At 58.1% G+C, this 18,714-nt stretch overlaps 2 protein-coding genes across 7 annotated transcripts; one reads left to right on the forward strand and one right to left on the reverse strand.

Annotated features, from left to right (window-relative positions):
* The first annotated feature begins 712 nt into the window (after positions 1-712).
* IGSF8 (immunoglobulin superfamily member 8) lies at positions 713-8,485 on the forward strand. Of its 5 annotated transcripts, none has more exons than XM_023640900.2 (8): positions 713-956; positions 1,405-1,575; positions 4,717-5,094; positions 5,791-6,252; positions 6,630-7,037; positions 7,138-7,551; positions 7,911-8,041; positions 8,221-8,485. In XM_023640900.2, exons 2-7 carry the CDS (start codon positions 1,533-1,535, stop codon positions 8,024-8,026), a joined length of 1,821 nt encoding a protein of 606 aa, XP_023496668.1. In that variant the 5' UTR covers positions 713-956; positions 1,405-1,532; the 3' UTR covers positions 8,027-8,041; positions 8,221-8,485. The 5 variants fall into 5 exon arrangements, with proteins under 5 accessions (XP_023496668.1, XP_070124078.1, XP_070124077.1 ...); XM_070267977.1 differs by having other exon boundaries at positions 772-890; XM_070267976.1 differs by lacking the exon at positions 713-956 and adding an exon at positions 1,104-1,187.
* On the reverse strand, positions 5,583-18,278 carry KCNJ9 (potassium inwardly rectifying channel subfamily J member 9). 2 transcript variants are annotated; one of them, XM_023640903.2, is made up of 4 exons: positions 18,088-18,278; positions 14,864-15,826; positions 11,924-12,153; positions 5,583-6,504 (listed from the first exon to the last, which is right to left on the reverse strand). In XM_023640903.2, exons 2-4 carry the CDS (start codon positions 15,711-15,713, stop codon positions 6,334-6,336), a joined length of 1,251 nt encoding a protein of 416 aa, XP_023496671.2. In that variant the 5' UTR covers positions 15,714-15,826; positions 18,088-18,278; the 3' UTR covers positions 5,583-6,333. The 2 variants fall into 2 exon arrangements, with proteins under 2 accessions (XP_023496671.2, XP_070124101.1); XM_070268000.1 differs by having other exon boundaries at positions 14,864-15,817; positions 18,088-18,245.
* Between the last annotated feature and the right edge of the window lie 436 nt (positions 18,279-18,714).

Here is an 18,714-nt window from a genome sequence, read left to right on the forward strand (position 1 = left end):
TGAGCACCTCTCTGAGCCAGGCCCTGCGCCAGGCTCTAGGGACAGAGTCAAGGAAGGTCTGGTCTGGCCTGTGCCACTTCTGCTCTCAGGGCTTCGATTTCCTCCTCCGTAAAAGGGGGTGGGAGTGAGTGGGAGGGTTGGGGGATGAGTGTGGGCAGGTAGGGTGTTAGAAGGTGAAGGTGGTCTGGGGTCACTTCCCACTGAAGGCCACTTTGACAACCTTAGCTTTGCAGAGGGGGTTGTCCCTCCCTCTCATTCTGGCCACACACTTCCTGCCCCTCCCCACTCCCCACCTTCTCCATAGTTGAGGAAGAGACAGAGCACCTGAGAAAGATGCCTCTTCCATTCTCCCACCTCCAGGGCAGGCCCCACCTTTCCCAGTGCAGAGCTGTCCTCCCTGGAAATAGAGACACCTTCACTTAAACTGCAGGCTCACCCTCTCCTTAAGACTAAATGAAACCCTTTATTAGAAGTAGTTTAAATAATAACTCAAAAACAAAGCAAAAAAGACATCCTAACTTCTATTTTGCGTCATCCTGTGCCCAGCACTTTATGTACATTATCTCAATTAATCGTTACAAAACCCGTTGGGGTGCACGTCATCCCACCTCGATTTGCCCACAAGATAACTGAGGTTGAAAGAGGTTAAGCAATTTGACCAGGATCACCAACCAGGAAGTGACGGCGCCCAGACGGCCCACCCTCCTAACCCACTTCCTCTGGTTCTGCCCCGAGGGGGTGGCAAACCCATCTGCCGTGACCTTGCAGAGCCCTGACACGCCTTTCGGCCCAGATCCTCCGCCTTCCGGAACTCCTGGGTCCGACCCATCCCCACTTCTGCGGGGTTTGCGGTGAGGCCTAGCGGCCCAGAGCAAATAATTGGATTCTAAGTGCGTGGCTATAGTCACCTAACCGACCCCAGGGTCCCGGCACCCAACTCAGGAAAAGCTCGGCAGGTGCGGGATGGGGGTGGGCTCTGCGCGGAGCTGGGCGGGGATTTAGCTGAGCCCAGGTGCCGCCTGTTCGAGCTGGCCGGGGGGCGGGGCGGGGTCGGGGCGGAGCCGGGGTCCGAGGCGGGAGGGGTTGGGGGTGGGGTCAGGGCGGAGTCAGTAACAGCGGCAGGCGGAGCCGGGGCCGAGGTCCAGGACCTGGGTCAGGACCGAGCCGGGGACCAGGGCGGGGCCAGGGTCAGGAGAGGTCAAGGCAGGCTGGGGACCCGGGCGGGGTCTGGAGCCCGGGGCCGGGGCCGGGGCGAGGCCGGGGCCCGGGCGGGGGCGGGGCCCGGGCAGGGCGGGGCGGGAACGGTCTCCGGAGTCACCGAGGCGGGAGGGAAAGCAGGGGGAGGAGGAGGAGGGGAAGCGGAGGGGAGGAAGGAGGGGACTTGGCAGCTCCCGTTCTGCTCAGCTCGGCTCCGCGCACCCACGCCTGGCTGCTCCGCTTCGTGCCCCCCACCTGGGCATGCGCCCCCTGAGTTCCCGGCCACCCAGAGCCCGCGCCGTCCCCCGGAGCCTTCCCAGAGCGGGCCGCGCAGGATGGGCGCCCTCGGTCCTCCGCTGCTGCTGCTGCTAATGCTGGGTAAGCCCGGCCCCCGCCCGGCCCTCCGCCCCGCCAGGCAGGTGCCTGCCACCTGGCGCCCACTGTGGCCGCCTCCCCAGCGTTTCGGAGCTCCTAGCACCCTCCTCTGTCAGGGGCGCCTCCAGCCTCCCTAGGCTCGACACCCATCTGCCCTTTATGGTTGCCCGCCGAGCTAGTCTTGGCGGGGGTGAAGGCTCCCCAGCTCTAGGCCTCGGGGTGGGGCACAGTGAGGACACACCGAGGTGCCGCCTCAGGGACCGCCAGGCCTCCGGGGGCCAGGCCCCACTTCTCAGCCGGCATACTCAGGTCCTGGGGTCGCTGCACCCAAATGCTGCGACTCCTCTCTGCCTCACAGTCAGCATCAGGCCCAGCCTTGGGTGCCCGCCCTGCGTGGGCAGTGCCTACCTGGCTTCATAATTGCCTGGGGTTGGCTGGAGGCCTAGGGGCTGGTTCTAACCACGACATTTGAAGTAAGTCTCCCCTAATTGCCCCCACCCCCCTTCATCATCTGAGGTTGGGGACAGTTCGCTCTCTCACCCCCATCTCCATCCTGGGCAGGTCTCCCTTTGCCCCACTTTCCCTCTCCCAGATGGCAGTTGGCTCTATTGCCTCCTACCGTTTCACACCCCCTTAGTCCCAGCTTCCCTGCTTTAGGAGAAACCAGACTCCATGGAGACTGATGCTGGGATCTCCAAGCACCCTGTGTCTCATGGTGGGTGTTCACGGGGAGGTGTTCTGGGCCACCACTGCTGGATGCATGAGGGCAGTGAGAGTGGAATTGGTTTTGGCCTGAACTGGAGGGTTCCCTGTAGAAGTTGGTCTGGGGAGGAATACGGCACGAAGGCAGTGACATACCAGTACAGATGTTCAGGAGACTGAAGCCCTTAAAATAAGAGCACAGAGTGGGGGCTGGGGGGGTGGCCTCTCCGCTAGAATTCGGAGCTGCCATAGTCAAGTCGCAGGCTGACGTAGCCCCAGCTGCCTGTTTCTAGACGAGAGCTCCACTGCAGTGTCAAGCAGCATCTCCCCCTGCTGCATAGGTCCCTGGGCCCTGTGGGACTAGAATGAGTCCTCTCCGTGGGGCCCTGGGTGGGAGGCAGGAGGATGTACAGAGGAAGGAGCTGTGGGGCCCCGTTGCCTAGCACTTGGCCCGTTTTCCCCAATGGACAGCATGGAGCAGAGAGAAGCCCAGGGGAGGTGGGGCAGTGTGGTGCACAGAGATGGAAGCGCCTGCCCCATACAGGCACTTAGGTTCATTTTGCAGATGAGGAAGATGAAGTAACTTGCCCCAAAGAACACATCTTGTGAGTGTTGGGGCTAGGATTTGAACCCAGATCCATCTGACTACAAAGCAGGCCTCTTTGTTCTCCCTTCCCTCTCTAACACCCATGAGGGGACCTGGCTGGGGAGAGAGCGCAGCCTGGCAGCTCCTTTCCTAAGGCTGTGGGGGTGACTTTCCCATGGGGATCTCCAAGCATCAGCAGTTGTGGAGCCAGGAAGGTGGGAGGGGGCCCTTCTGAGCAGAGTCTGCCCGGAGGCCAGGGAAGGTGTCAGCTCAGCTGTCTCCTCCATCACTGATTATGAAACACCCTTGGGCAGGGCCCTCCTGAGTCACACACTCACTCTCCTTGTCTGAGTGGAAGCTCTTAGCTCTCCTCCAGTGTGGAAACTGAGGCCTGGGAGGAAGGGCCAGGGCCAGGCCATATAGCTGGGGAGAGGATAGGGCTGGAACCCGACCTCGTGACTTCCAGCCTGTGCTCTAACCAAGCAACCATAAGTTCTCCTTGTGACTCGGCCACAGGAAGACGGGGCTAAGATTAGCCCAGCTCAGGAGGGAAAGTCAAGGGGAGCCCTTCTGGGGGGACTGGAGGACAGAGTTTGACCACGGACTTGGTGTTTTCCTCCAGCCTTTGCAGAAAGGCCCTGGGTATGCCCCTGGGAGTGCCATTCTGGTTGGTGAAGTCAGTCCCCACAGGCCTGGCCTTGGAGTTCCCCATCTTCCTCCCTGGCTTTGTCCCTCTGCAGGGGCATGTGGAAGCCATCCAAGGACAGTAGGATCTTGGCCAAGACATTATACTTCTCCTGCCTTACTTGCTCATCTGTAAAATGGAGGCAGGGGGCTGACGCAGCCCTCCTTACATTCTGCGGTTCTGTAGTCTTATCTAGAGGGGCTATGGAAGGATGGAAGGAGAGAAGGAAGAAGCTGAACCCTTCAAGGCTGCCAGGAGTGTCTGCTGGAGCAGGCTGGGGTCTGGGGGTGGGGCCAGAGTGAAGAAGAGGTTTTGGCCTCTCTGAGGAGAGGAAGATGGGAAGGGGCAGCTCGGGGTTTAGTGTCTCCCTACAGAAAGGGAACCATATGTAAATGAATGCACACCATATGCAAATAAAGGCTTTTGTTAGGGAGTTGGGGGGGTGCATTGTGCATCAGCTGGGCCAGCAAGAAGATTGGCAGGCCTGGGCTGGTGGGGAGGGGATCTTCTGCCCCCAGAAGCCAGGGCAGAGGCTTGTTCTTGCCCCATAAGCCTCAGCTGCCTTGGCAGCCCTGTGGGGTGGGAGAAGTGAGCTCATGGCACAGCTGGAGCGGGGAGGGCATTGTGTGGTGAGAACTGACTGGGTCTGTGCCCTGTCCTGCTCAGGCCACTGGCTCCATTGTCTGGAGTCCCCTGGCCCAGGTGACACAGCTGAGCCCACCAGCCCTTCTGAGCAAGATTTTGCCAGCTTCCCTCAAACAAAGGAGGGGGACATGTGGTCTCAGAATCCTTTAGTTAGAAGGCTGTGCTGACCAGGCCTGGAGCAGGGGACTGCAGACAGGAGAGTGGAGAGACGGTGAGGCAATCCAGGAATGGTTAAATCAGGAAGCAGATGTAGGTACTCCTTTCTGCTCCGTGCGCTCTGCTTCTGGCCTGCCAGAAATGGGATGTTTCTGGGTTCCAAGGCAAACCTGGCTCTATACCACCTCCTTGAGAGCCAGGTGTCTTACCTCTCAGCATCCTTTCCCTGTTCTCAGGACAGGGTCAAGCTGTGTCCCAACTTTCCCCAGGTTTCCTTTCCTTTCATGTGCAGGGGTCAAAAATGGTGCTGGTAGTGGGGGGATGCGATGGGGACCCAGGCCTGCTCAACTTCTCCTGTCCTTCCCTACAGGAGTCGGGTGCTGTGCCCGGGAGGTGCTGGTCCCCAAGGGGCCCCTGTACCGCGTGGCTGGCACAGCCATCTCCATCTCTTGCAATGTCAGTGGCTACGAGGGCCCTGCCCAGCAGGACTTTGAGTGGTTCCTGTACAGGCCTGAGGCCCCAGAGGCTGCACTGGGCATTGTCAGCACCAGGGATTCCCGGTTCTCCTACGCCGTCTTCGGGCCCCGAGTGGCGGCTGGTGAGGTGCAGGTGCAGCGTCTGCAGGGTGATGCCGTGGTGCTCAAGATTGCTCGCCTGCAGGCCCAAGACGCTGGCATTTACGAGTGCTACACACCCTCCACTGATGCCCGCTACCTGGGCAGCTACAGCGGCAAGGTGGAACTGCGAGGTACTGGGCCACACCCACCCAAAAGGCAGAAAGTCAGGACCAGGAGGGACCTATCTAACCACTCTCAGGTTTTTCGGCCGAGGAACCTGAGGCCCAAAGAGGTCAAGTGATTGCACAGTCACCCAACAAGTTAGTGGCTAGTCTGGACTCTAACCCAGATCTCTTCATTCCAGTCCACTGCTCTTCTTACTCTACCGAGCCACCTCCTGGGAGAGAGAGAGGTGTCCTTAAGCTGTCCAGTCCCCTCTCCATTCCCTGAGAGGGTTGGGGAGCGTGAGAGGGTGAAGGACTCCATTCCTGGAGATTCCAGGATCCAGATCTGGGGGAGGCGGGGGAGAAAGTAGAGGTAGGGTGGGAGGAGTGAGGCCATGTGACATTCTTGTTCTCTTAAGTTTCTTTGTCTTCTGAGAAGGAAGACAGAGCCACTTTTCTGAGTATTTCAAACGGGGCTCAGTCCCAAACATAAGAGTGAGTTGGCGATGGGCTGGTTCTGTGAAATTCAACAAGTATTTATTGAGTGCCTGCTGTGTGCCCAGCACTGTTCTTGGCACCACTGGGTTACAGAAGAAATAATTCCACATGAAGCCTTTACCCTCTAGGAGCTCACAGTCTATTTAGGGAAACAGGTCGTATGTAGGAAACAGTAACAACGGCCGCCTGCTCCCAGTCCTTCCTCACTCCCGCTCTTCTCTTCAGTTCTTCCAGATGTGCTGCAGGTGTCTGCCTACCCCCCAGGACCCCGAGGCCGCCAGGCCCCAGCTTCACCCCCTCGCCTGATGGTGCATGAGGGGCAGGAGCTGGCACTGGGCTGCCTGGCGCGGACGAGCACGCAGAAGCACACACACCTGGCGGTGTCCTTTGGGCGAGCCGTGCCCGAGGCACCAGTGGGGCGAGCGACTCTGCAGGAGGTGGTGGGACTCCGGCCCGACCTGGCCGTGGAGGCCGGAGCACCCTATGCTGAGCGGCTGGCTGCAGGGGAGCTGCGGCTGGGCAAGGAGGGGACTGAGCAGTACCGCATGGTGGTGGGGGGCGCCCAGGCAGAGGATGCGGGCACCTACCACTGCACTGCCGCCGAGTGGATTCAGGATCCTGATGGCAGCTGGGCCCAGATCGCAGAAAAGAGGGCTGTCCTGGCCCACGTGGACGTGCAGACGCTGTGTGAGTGCCACGCGCCCCACGGTGGGAGCCGGGAGCCAGGCTATCTCAGTGGGCACCGTGGCCACCAGGGGCACTAGATGGTCATCGTCTGACTCCAGGGAGCCCACCTTCGCTAGAGTGAGCAGTCTTGTTAGCATTGCTCCCTTCTCTCTCCATGATGGCTCTTCTCTGCTCAGAAGTTGGGTGTGGAGGTCGCAGGGTCATGGCTGAGGGGTGAGAGTCAGACCCCTGGGTGGGGAAGCTGGTCATACCCTGTGGGGCAGATGGGTGGCCCTGAAGTGCTGTGGTCAAAGAAGGAACTACATACAGTTGGGGAGTCAGGTGCTCTGTGCCCCCTCCTGCCTCCATGACACCCCTTCCCTGCTCCTGTGTTTCAGCCAGCCAGCTAGCAGTGGCAGTGGGGCCCGGTGAACGTCGGATCGGCCCAGGGGAGCCGTTGGAACTGCTGTGCAATGTGTCAGGAGCACTGCCCCCGCCAGGCCGTCATGCTGCGTACTCTGTGGGCTGGGAGATGGCACCTGCGGGGGCACCTGGGCCTGGCCGCCTGGTTGCCCAGCTGGACACAGAGGGTGTGGGCAGCCTGGGCCCTGGCTATGAAGGGCGGCACATAGCCATGGAGAAGGTTGCTTCCAGAACCTACCGGCTACGGCTGGAGGCTGCCAGGCCTGGTGATGCGGGCACCTACCGCTGCCTCGCCAAGGCCTACGTTCGAGGGTCTGGGGCCCGGCTTCGTGAGGCAGCCAGTGCCCGCTCCCGGCCCCTCCCTGTGCATGTGCGAGAGGAAGGTGAGAGGGGGTGGGTCGGACCCTTGACAGGGTTTAGGGCCTGTAGAAACCTTTTCTTTCTGTTTCTGTGCCTTCTGAGCCCACATCCTTTGTTCTGCAGGTGTGGTGCTGGAGGCTGTGGCATGGCTGGCAGGAGGCACCGTGTACCGCGGGGAGACGGCTTCCCTGCTCTGCAACATCTCTGTGCGGGGTGGGCCCCCGGGGCTGCGGCTGGCAGCCAGCTGGTGGGTGGAGCGACCAGAAGAGGGGGAGCTGAGCTCTGCCCCTGCCCAGCTAGTGGGTGGCGTGGGCCGGGACGGTGTGGCAGAGCTGGGGGTCCGGCCCGGAGGAGGCCCCGTCAGTGTGGAGCTGGTGGGGCCCCGAAGCCATCGGCTGAGACTACATGGCTTGGGGCCCGAGGACGAAGGCGTGTACCACTGTGCCCCCAGCGCCTGGGTGCAGCATACTGACTACAGCTGGTACCAGGCGGGCAGCGCCCGCTCGGGGCCTGTCACAGTCTACCCCTACACGCATGGTGAGTGACTGCCCGCTCTCCCCCTTCTCACTCGCCGCCTTCCTCCAGCTCCATGCTCTTCTGCCTCCCTTTCCATCTGAGCCCCCTGCTACTCTCCCCTTTCTCCTCGGCATCACTTCCCACGAAGGGTCTTGGAAATCCAGCTCTCAGCCCTCCAGGGCCCATCTGCCCCAGGGTCCTTGGTGGTGAAGGTTGACTTGAGTGCAGATAGGGCAGGGGGCAGACAGGGGAGGGCTATCTCTGCATGGGGAGGAGGTGGGTGCAGACAACTTGATAGGGAAGGTGCTGGGACACAAGTGGGACAGTGGGTGGAGGGCAGTGGCACCCCAGGCTGAACACAGCCCTCCTTTCTCACCCAGCTCTGGACACCCTGCTCGTGCCCCTGCTGGTGGGTGCAGGGGTTGCCTTCCTCACCGGTGCCATTGTCCTTGGCACTATCACCTGCTGCTTCATGAAGAGGCTGCGAAAACGGTGATCCCTGGCTCCCCAGGTGAGGGAAAAGACCCCCAGCGTTGTCTCCCCCAGTCCTAAGATGAGCTGTCCCTCCCTGGCCCCGCCTGGAGGAGGACTAGCCGGCTCTCAGTTCTGCAGGACCCTGTTAACGAGTGCGGGCCAGGGGAGAGTCCCACTCAGGACTCTCTCCTTAGCCCCTCCACGCTCTCTCTCTAGTTCTCGCAGGTGTTGACCGTCTTCCAGCCCAGCTCCAAGCCTGCCTCTGGTTGCCTGGATACCCTATCCCTCTGTCTGCCCTTCTTTTAATTTATTTGACCTACCCCCAGCCAGAGTGGGGGACATGGCCCCCATTCCCCACTCCTTCCTTCCCGAACTCCTCCCTCTGGCCTTCTGTTCTTCATCTCATACCCAACCTGTAGGGAGGCCGTTCCCTGTCCAAGAATTAGTTTTTCTAAAATGTGAATAAACTTGTTTTATAAAATCCAGGGCTGGTGGTGTCTTCCCTGCCATGAGGCTGTAAAAGGCTGGGTGTATGGCAGAGAGGTCGTTGGGGCTGACAACCTATTCTGGATGACCCAGGCCTCTCTTCCCACCACAAACACCATCTGGCCTCTGTGGGCCATGCCACCTACCCCAGGAGAGGACACCTGGGTCCCATCTGCTGCCTGGGCTGTCAGTGCCAAGCCGATCACTGTTGGGACTCCTACTCATGGAGGGGAGCACAAAAAGGGGGGGTGAGTTCCAGCTTAGCCCGTCCCCTCTCCTAGCGTTCAAGTCACAGGACAGGGGCTGCCAGGACCAGTGCCCTTTTCTGAGTTGCCCGCACCACTCTGCCTGCCTCATTCTCCTAGTCCAGTTAGTCTTGGGCCTGACTCCTCCCACCAGGCCCTGGGGCCTCTGCCTTTTTCCTCTTGATCCTCCTCCTTCTGTCTGACAGCAGCAGAATAGAAGTCCTAAAACACAGCCCCCGGGTGGCCCAGTACTCAGGGGAAGGCCTGTGTGTCCACAAAGCCCAGCACATACCCGCCCCCATGGCCTGCACGTACCCCCAAGCCTTGCCTCACCCTCCTCCAGTGTCCCAGGGTCTCCCTGAATTTGTCTCTGCCTAAGGATTCTCTGATCCTAGAAGTCTTAGCTGCACTGCAGCTTAAGAGGCACCCAGTCTCCCTCTTTCAATTCAGTTATTTAAACATTTAGTGAGCATTACTAGTTTGCTAAGTGTTATTTTTACAGAAGGGGAAACTGAGGCCCAGAGAAGTGATGTGACTTGCCCAGAGTCACAGAGCTCATTAACGACAGCGTCAGGGCTAGAACCCAGGGCTCCTGACTCCTTGCACTGTCCACAGCGGTGCCCTGAGCGGTGACTGAGCAGCAAGGAGAGGTGTGCCGGGGTCTCGTGACTTCCACGCAGCCTCAGTTTCTCTGCCTGTGCAATTGCAATGGGTTAACTACTGTGTGAGTGTGTGTGTGTGACTACAAACAGCCCACTCCCTCCTCTCCAGACTCCTCCTGTTTCACTGAATTAAAGCAAAAGGACTCCCCATCCCACACCCCAACCTTTGTTCTTGGGGGAACAGCTGGCACCAGGGTTCCGAGACCTCATCTTTGACTGATGGTGACCCAGGTGACCCTGTGCCTCGAGGCAACTCTCTGAGTGGGCCCAAGCTGGCATGGGCTCCCTCCGTGACCCCCTTTCCTGCTTCCAGGAGGCACAGTGTCCCACAGGACCCCAGCTTCCCAGCCTGGAATGGAGCAGACTGGCGTGCTTTCCCTGAAAGGGCTCAGACTTTTATTAAAGGACAGGAGTAGGGTGTAGCCAGGGCCAAGGAATGGAGGTCATTGCTAGGCCAGTGCTGTCTGAGGGTGTGCCTGCCTGGACACAGACTTCTCCCGGGAGGCCAGCCTCAGGTCCCCTCTACCTTTGCCGCTGCTCCCCCATCACCAACCAGGGACTTTGCTCCTGGTGACTGGGATGACACCAGGAAGGGGGTGGACATAGGGTGGGAATATGTGTCTCCAGGGACTCCTGTCCCAGGTGGGCAGACAGCAGGCCACAGACAGACCAGATGTTTGGACTCCTCGCTCCTCTCTTACATTTTCTCCCACTTTCAATCCTGCCTCTTAAGCCCCGCAGAGGATTCGATCCTTTGTCACGCATGCCCTTCCTGTTCCAGCTCCCCCCCACCTCTCCAAGAATCCCCTCCAGGCCTCCAGACTGCTTCATCCCATCTGTCTTGCCTACTCATCTTCCCAAAACACCACTGCCAGCTTGTCACTGCCTTATTTCCACTGATGGGTGAGTCCCCAGGCCCAGAGTTAAGACTCTTCAGCCTGGGTTTCAGGGTCCCTCCCCCCGCCCAATACTCCACCCTTTATATTTCAGTCTCCTCCCCCAGAGATCCGCAGCTTCTGCTCAGCTTGTAGGCCCCACCTCCTGATATGACCTCCAAGTCTTTGCTGAGAGCAGTGGTTCCACAGTACGGTCCCCATTCCAGCAGCATCAGCAGGACCTGGGAACTTGTCAGAAATGCAAACTTTTGGTCTCCACCCCAGACCTACTGAGTCAGAAGCCCTGGGAGTGGGGCCCGGCAATCTGTGTTCTCACAAGTCCTCCAGGTGACCCTGAGGCCCACTCGAGTTTTCTAACTGCTGACTCAGATCGTTCTCTGCTTACTCAATCCCTAGCCTTCTGATAACCAAACCCTCCCACCCCCTGCTCCAAGAGATGGCTCAGGTTCACAGTTTCAACCATATCTTGTTCACTGGCCACGAGTGTATTTCTCTGTGTCCCCCATGCATGCTGTATTCCAAGCATGGAATCGAGTCTCTGACTGTCCACCCCACATGGTACTGGGTCAGTGCTCAGTACCCACTGGGCACCCAATGAATGATCTGAATGACTCCTTCTCATGGTGCCCTAAGACTAGTTCTGCTTTCCCAAGGGCTCCTGTGTCCCAGCTCTAGTGAACTCATTTTGTCCATCTCTGCCCTGGGCCTTCTTCCTCCTCGAAACCTCTCTCTCCCCTCCTGCCTCCACAGTGGTACTTATGAGATCTCACTCTACTGTCAGAAAAGAGCCATCTCTTGTCCTTCTCCAGGCCCTGCTCCAGGGCCCCGGTTCTGGCATCTCCCCCACTGCATGTTGCCCTGCTTATGTGGACAAGGTCATCCATACCCTGCTGAGCCACCCCAGCAGCCTTTCGTCCTCTGCTTGGCCTGTCACAGTGGTGGGGGTAGAGCTGGCAGGGCACCCTCCTTATCTCTGTCCACCTTCCTCTCCTCTGGGCCACTCAGGCTACTGTGTCCAGTGAAACAGGTGTGCCAGACACAGGGAAGATGGCTGAGGAGGTGAGTGGGGACCAAACTCCAGCCCACACTCTACTCCCCAAGCCATGTACCCTGGTTTGGGGCGGCGTCGGTCTGGAGGAAAAGGGCGCCTTTTCAAGATTTCACAAAGATGCTCTGTGGGTTAGCAGCAGCCCTGAGTGTACACCTGTCTGTTGGTCCACTGGCTATCCATCAGCTGTCTATCCACCTTCCCATCCAATCCACATAAGTCCATCCTTCTGTCTATCCATCCACTCAAGAACAGATGTGAAGTCACATACAGACAGGCTGGTAAGTTCTCTCATCCCCACCCTTCATTCTCCTGAAATCAGGAGCCCTCCTTTCCGTATTGGATCCGAGTCTCGAGATTCTGAGGGGGCCTCTCCAGCTTTAGTGTATTCCCAGGGGCCTAGCCTCCTTCTCCACCTCTCACATCCAGCTCCCCAGGTGCCTGTGTCTGGCCCTGCCACAGGGGTCTGGAGGAAACTGGTCACACTTTGGACTCACTCTCTGGGGGTGGCAGGCAGCCATTCTGCTCTTTGTCAACTCCAGCCCCTCCCCCTGCCCCTTCCCCCACCCCTTCCTCTTCCACCTTCTCATCCAGCCGGCTGGGGATGGACCAGTAGAGATGGGCATCAAGGCGGGCTGCAGCCTCAGCCAGCTCCCGGGCACTGCAAGAGGGGGTGGGCACCTCAAAGGTCTCATGGAAGCTGGCATAGTCCACCTCGTAGAAGCCATCCTCCAGGGTCAGCACTGATGTGAAGCGGTGGCCCCACAGCACCTCGTCCACCAGGTAGGAGCTCCGAGCTTGGCACGTCATTCCTGAGGAGAGACGCATGGGTCAGGGGGTATCCCAGCCCCGGGCTTCCCTCTCTCACCTCTCATTCCACATCCCTCTTCCCAGCACCCTTCCCTATATTTCTCCCCGAGGACCCCTACTCCACTTTGGTCCAGCCCACTTTCTCCTTCTTCCCAGCTCCTGTACTTGCCCAGCTCCCTCACCCTCTTCCACATTTGTCCCCACCCCTCTTAATCTCTAGCCCAGGCTCTACCCTCCTCTCCACTGGAGATGTCAAACAGAGAAGCTTAACCTTGAAACTGACCTTAGGGATCATCTATTTCAACTTCCCTCTCCAGACAGGGCTCCCCATTGGAGCATTCCCAATAATGAGCAACTAGCTTGTGCTTGATTACCTCCCAGAACTGAGAGCTCACTACCTCATAAGGAGCCCACTTCTTTGTGTTGATGGCTCTAATGGTTGGATCATTCTTCTTTATAAAGAGCTAAAATCTGCCTCCTGGGATTTCCACCCCTTGGTTTCATTCCCCTGCCATCTGACACCCCTTCGAGTATCTGAAAACTGGAGTCTCAGGTTCCATCATGTCTTCTCTTCTTTAGGCTGAACATCCCTGTCTCCCTCCATCATTCCTCATGTGATCTGCCTTCCAAAAGTTTTTCATTCTTGACTGCAAACCAGAATGGCCATGGAGGATCCTTTAAGCACTTTGAGTGTGATAAATACTCCAGTTGTAGCCTGATCCATGCATAAAAGAGGGCTCACCACTTCTCTCTTTTGGCCATGATGCTTTAGCTAATAGGGCCCAAGGTTACATAAACATCTTTGGAAGCTGTATCACACTGCTGCAACATTAAGCCTGTGGCCAACTAAAACCCCCAGTTCTTTTTTCACCAGAGCTCTTCCATGCTGTGCTTACATAAGTGATTTTTTTAAAGCCTAAATGTAGAATTTTATATTTATTCCTTTTAAATGTCATCTTGTTGGGTTTTGGCTCATTATACTTGCTTTTCAAAAGCATTTTGGATCCTGACTGTCTCACCCAAAATATTACCATCCTTTCTAGCTGTGTCTGTCTAGAAAAATCAGACACCCTCCATCCCTGTGTTCTCCACCCCCGCCCGCCCCCAGTCCTCCTTGCCCTGAGCCTGTGTCCTGTCCTCCCTGTTGGGCTGGCTCACCCACCAGGGCAGGCGATTCTCCTCTTACCCCAGGATCTCCCCCAGCCCATGGTGCCCTCCAAACGGGGGGCGGGGGGGGGGGGGGTAGGATGTTGGGGAGGGGAGAGGACCATGGAAGAGTGAATGTGAGCTAACCGGAGACTGCCTCTCAACATTGAAAGCCCCATCCTGAGACATCTTGGGGACATTGGTATTCTTGGTTCCTTTGGTGAAGGCTGGAATAGGAAAGATCCAGTGGGGGAAAGGGAAGAAGAGGCAAAAGGGACACTGGGGAGAGAGGGGCTGTGAGGAAGAGAGGGAGAGGCTGGGATACAAAGGGAAAGAGGGCTGATCAGGGGCTTCCCTGTAAGGAGAGGGGTCGCCTCAGGTGATGGCAAAGGAGTGACAGCCAGAGAGATAGAGAGGAAAGGGAACGGGTGAGTTGGGGAAGGGGAAGGAGCAGGGAGGAGATGGGGGAGTAAGGAAGGAACAGGACCCACTGAAGCAGAGGGTGGTGAAGCAGACTCAGCGTGAGGGGCCAGGGCGGGGTCAGAAGGCCTAGCCTGCGGGAGAAGCCAGCAGAGGGCACAGCTTCAGCAACGGTGGCAGGAACTGCAGGGCCCCCTTGTGGGCCTTTGCTTATCCACTTGCAGTTTGTTTTATCCTCTTCCCACTTGCAGATGCAAGTCCCAAAGGACCCCATTTGCCCTCCCTGCACTGCTCTTTTCCTACCTGCTCCCAAACCCTTCACTGTGCAGGCCTGAGGTGGAAGTGCTGACATCACAGTTCCGTCTAGGAAGGGGTTAGAAATGCTAAGATCATCTATTTCCTTTGTCAGTGTAAGTTTTTGTCAGTGGAAGAATCTTTTGATGGATGGGGAAACTGAGGCAGAAGGGATCCCTCTCCCTACGGTCCAGCCTAGGGATAACTCAAGTAATGGAAAACCCTCACCACCAAATTCCAGGGCCCTATACCTCTCCGCAATGAGAAAACCGCCCAAGCTAAGCCCTCCTTCCAGTGCTGGAACCACTAAAAACCAAAGCCAGACTGCCTGTGTCCTATCCACGCCTACAAATGGTGTGGCCACTTATTTAGCTTATAACTGTGGACAACTTATTTAACCTCTCGTTGGGGCAATCTCCTCTCTGAAAAATGAGCACAATAACAAGAAGTTCCCTTCGTGGGGTTCTTGTTAAGTTCAGATGAACTCAGGGGTGTAAAGTGCTTTGGAGCCGTGCATGGCACAGAGTAAGCACCCGGCGAGTGTTGGCGGTTATTAGGACTCTCCTCTAGTCCCAGTGACACAGAACTCTCGGCCCAGGGCCCCAGGCTGGGGCGACTTCGGAGAATTCCTCCAAGCTTTCTCTTGGCTCTCTGCGGGGTCACTTTGTTCACACACCCCTCCCAACCCAGGTGCCCCATCTCACCTCAATCTCTCATCCTCCACCAGCCTCTCCATCCATCCTCCCCATCTCTCTGGTCCCTCTTCCTGCCTCTGCCTTCTGCGGCCCTGCCCTCCCCCGGCCCTGGTCCCTCTAAGGCCAGTTTCCCGCTCCGCTCCTGGGCCCCCCGCACCCGTAGCTTCCACCATGCCCTCGAGGATGACGACGATCTCGAAGTCGTCCCTCTCGAGGGCGCGGCGCGACGCCTCCCAGAAGGGGCTTGCGGCGTCGATCTCGTGGCTGATGACGAGCGGCGAGACGAGGAAGAGGCGGTCGTCGCCGGTGTCGAAGCCCACGCTGAGGTCGGTCTGGTGCAGCGGGATGAACTCGCCCTCGAGCGTCTGGCGCGAGCGGATGAGCTTGGCGCGGATGGAGGCCTCGACGATGTGCGAGGAGCGCAGGTCGCCCACGCGGAACATGAGGCAGAGGCGCCCGTCGCGCAGCGACACCACGGCGTGCGAGGAGAAGACGAGCGTGGCGGCGCGCTTGTTGGGCTGCGAGATCTTGACGAACATGCAGCCCACCATGAAGGCGTTCACCATGGAGCCCAGGATGGCCTGCAGCAGCAGCAGCACGATGCCCTCGGGGCACTGGTCGGTGATGACCCGGTGCCCGTAGCCGATGGTGGTCTCCGTCTCGATGGAGAAGAGGAAGGCGGCCACGAAGCCGTTGAGGTTGTTGACGCACGGCGTCCACGCCGTGTCCTCCAGGTGCTCCAGGTCGCCGCGGCCGTAGGCGATCAGCCACCAGATGGCGCCGAAGAAGAGCCAGGTGAGCGCGTAGGCGAGCACGAAGAAGAGCAGGCTGAGGCGCCACTGCAGGTCCACGAGCGTGGTGAAGAGGTCGGTCAGGTAGCGGTACGTCTCGCGCACGTTGCCCTGCTGCACGTTGCACCGGCCGTCCTTCTCCACGTAGCGCTGGCGGCCGCGGCGGCGCGGCGGCTCCTCGGGCCCCGGCGAGAAGGCGGCGTTCTCCTGCGCCATGGCGGCGGCTCAGGGCGAGCGCGGTGGGCGCCTGCGGACGCAGGGGGCCCCGGGCTGCCGCCGCTCGCCGCCCCTCGCCGGGCGCCTCGGCGGCGTCGGGGATCCTGCAGGGACTTAAAGATGGGCCGGGTTAACGGACCCGTGGGAGAGGCGGAGACCCCCGGGCCAGCTCCAAGTGGCTCTGAGCGAGTCCCTTCGTGTCTCTCAGCCTCGATTTCCGTATCAGTAGAACGGGAATAAAACACACCACCCCAGCTGCCCCCCAAGACCACAAGATCGTAGAGTCAATGAGATAATGTATACGAACTGGATAGCACTATGCAAGTTGGATGATGATTTCCAGGGGAAGAGCGTACGAGAGATCCTGGTTGTACCACCTCTAACTGGAGTGTGTGGCCCCTCCGGACATCCCCGGGCAAAAGGCCCAGGCAGGGAGGGAGTTTCCTGAAATCCTTAGGCTGTGGGCTCCTTGGAGGCAGGCAGGGTCATCTTCCTGTAGGTGTGGCGCCCTCCCTGCCCTAAGGCCTCCTCCGCCCCCTCCCTGGCTAATATCAGGGCAGTCCCCTAATCACTGCTCTCTCCAGTTCAGCCTGACGGCTAACCAGGCTCTTTTGAGGTTCACTCCAAGACTGACACAGAAAATCTTTCCCATCCTCCCTCCCTGCACCTCACTTACTCTACCTCCTCCCACATCTTCCTCCTCTGAGCAAGCTTACAAAGGAGAAGGAAATGAAAGCGGAGGAAAGTTAAGTGAAAAATCGCCAGTGTGCAAGGGTTGAGCATTCACACTTTAGGAAATTCCCACTGGAAATCCTCCCTGAGGACTAACCATGAGCATTGCTGCTGTAGTGTGAGCCCCATCTCCCCTGGGTTCTTTCTACAGTGGAGACAGCCCAAAAATGGGCGGGAGGTATAGAGCATATGAGATCCACACAGACAGGTGGGGTAAAGGAAGTGCAGAGTTCATCAAGAGTTAGGCTTGTGTCCCTCTAGTATCCTATTCATCATGAGACAAGTAAATCAAGTGAAGCCTAAGCACCCACATTTACCTAGCCCACTCTCTCCATTCTTTTCCCCCAGCCTCCTACTTCCCATTGACTACGCTTATAACAGCTCCCCCACCATATGCCCCAAAGCTCACATTCTAAGGGAAGCACACCTGATTTTGCTTCTAATTTTTCCCCCTGAGGAGGTCTTTGAGCTGTAATCTGCCCTGGGAGACAGATCCAGAGCCTTCCCTAGGCACCAGGGGCCCCTAGGATGTATGGAGCACACAAGGAAAGGTTTGGAATAAGGATTTGGGACTCTTCAACAACCTTCCCTTCTTCATGGGAGCCATCCCGTCTCCCCCCTCCAAGGAAACCTGGGCTGGCTGGGGAGCGTGGTGGAGGGGGTGGGGTGGTGGAAGGAAGGAGTGTGACAGGGATCACAGATGGCCTGGATGTTTGACCAGGTCCTGGGGAGAAACCACCTGGATATGTAACTCCAAACCCGGAGCTCCAGAATTTTAGTTCTGGAGTGAGGGGCTCTGCAGCCAGACCTCTGGAGGCTCTGTGCGTGTGTGTGTGTGTGTTGGGGTAGAGGGCAGGAGAAACCAAAAAGAGATGGCTTGAAGCTTAGGCACTCCCACACACATTTATTTTCAAGGAGGAGTCATGGGACACAGGGTCCAGGAGCCCCAGTGCAATGGCAGAGTAGGGTCTTCCCCTCCCCCTACAATGGGTTTCTGTTTCCTTCACTGAGGTCCAGGATGTCCTCGAGAAGCGATCTCTAAGCATTCGCTGGCTCAGAGACCCCAGGTCATGCAGAAAAGAACCTGGGTCCCTTTCGTCCTATCTTCAGCCCCAGGTGGGCTTTCAGCTGTTCGCTCAGGGTCTTGGGTAATCTCACCCCCAATCTGCCCCCTTAGACAGATCTCTCTGCCCAGGGCTGGGGACGTAACCCCAGAATCTGATCGCCCCCATGACTCCCTCCTCTCCATTGCCCCAGGGATCCAGGTGAGCCTTCCTTTGATTGTGTCCCATCTCCTGTCTTCCTGAATGGGGGCTGCATTTTTCTCAATGGGATAGGAAAGGTGTGAAATTGTTGCCTCTATCCCAGGACCAAAGACTTGATTTCTGCACTTCCCTCCAAAGATTCCTGTTCCTCCAGCCTACTCCTTATTTCTTGTGCGTACTGTGACCCCTTTTCAGAAGACCCCAGGGCCACATTTTCCTGGATCTCCCTTTCTCCCCCTAGGGAGTGCTGGCCAGCAAGGGGGCTTATTTTTTGGAAAAGGATCTGCTGAAAACTCCCTCAGGAACCAGCTCTTCCCAAACCCCCTCTTGCTTGGGAAACAGGGGCCCAAACCCAAGTCCCCCGCATCTCAACTCACAGTGTGTGGAGAGGAGAGTAGCCGGCAGCAGAGACCCCTGGGGGGTAGCGTCCATGCCCCTGACCGCCCCCCACCCAGCCCCCTTGGAGGGTGGGAGCCGCAGACACTGCTGTTTCTCCTAAATGTAGCGGCAGCTCTGACTAGGACTTGCTATCTGTGTCATCCCCACTTCCCAGGCTCCCCTGCTCCTCTCCTGTTTCCACAGCAACCAGTCTGGCGACAGCTCTAGAGCATCCCCCTCCCCTCCCCAGTCCTGGGTACCACTAGAGGCTGATCCACACGCCATAGCTATTTTTAGCCAAAGTCTCTCCTCCTGGACAACTCAGAGCTTGCCTCCTCACCCCCTCAGGAAAAAAAAAAAAAAGAAAAGCTGGCACATTGTTTCTTTCCTACGAACCTCCTTGCTCTGGGAAAATATGGGCCCTGAGATGTCTGGGAATAAGGCGTTTGGTTTCCTGGGGATTCAGAGGGCCCTCTGGGAGCTGGCAGCTCATCACCTCCAACAGGGGCCTCTGGGTGCAGGTGCTGCTCCTGGGTCAGGCCCACCATAACAGTCTCCATTTTTGGAGAGGCCATCCTGATCCAGAAGGAGGTAGCTAGAAGGAAAAGAGATCCACCCAAGGAAGG

This window comes from Equus caballus, chromosome 5 (assembly GCF_041296265.1).
Source record: "Equus caballus isolate H_3958 breed thoroughbred chromosome 5, TB-T2T, whole genome shotgun sequence".
Lineage (NCBI taxonomy): Eukaryota > Metazoa > Chordata > Mammalia > Perissodactyla > Equidae > Equus > Equus caballus.

What these genes read in the sequence shown, in the direction of transcription:
- IGSF8 (XM_023640900.2), top strand. Translation starts at nt 1,533, where the DNA reads ATGGGCGCCCTCGGTCCTCCGCTGCTGCTGCTGCTAATGCTGG. An exon ending in CGTGGACGTGCAGACGCTGT is followed by an intron (nt 6,253 to 6,629) that starts GTGAGTGCCACG and finishes CCTGTGTTTCAG; the next exon opens with CCAGCCAGCTAGCAGTGGCA. An exon ending in TGTGCATGTGCGAGAGGAAG is followed by an intron (nt 7,038 to 7,137) that starts GTGAGAGGGGGT and finishes TTTGTTCTGCAG; the next exon opens with GTGTGGTGCTGGAGGCTGTG.
- KCNJ9 (XM_023640903.2), bottom strand. Translation starts at nt 15,713, where the DNA reads ATGGCGCAGGAGAACGCCGCCTTCTCGCCGGGGCCCGAGGAGCCGCCG. An exon ending in GGGCATGGTGGAAGCTACGG is followed by an intron (nt 12,154 to 14,863) that starts GTGCGGGGGGCC and finishes GTCTCTCCTCAG; the next exon opens with GAATGACGTGCCAAGCTCGG. An exon ending in CCAGCCGGCTGGATGAGAAG is followed by an intron (nt 6,505 to 11,923) that starts GTGGAAGAGGAA and finishes TCTGCCCCACAG; the next exon opens with GGTATGACCAGCTTCCCCAC.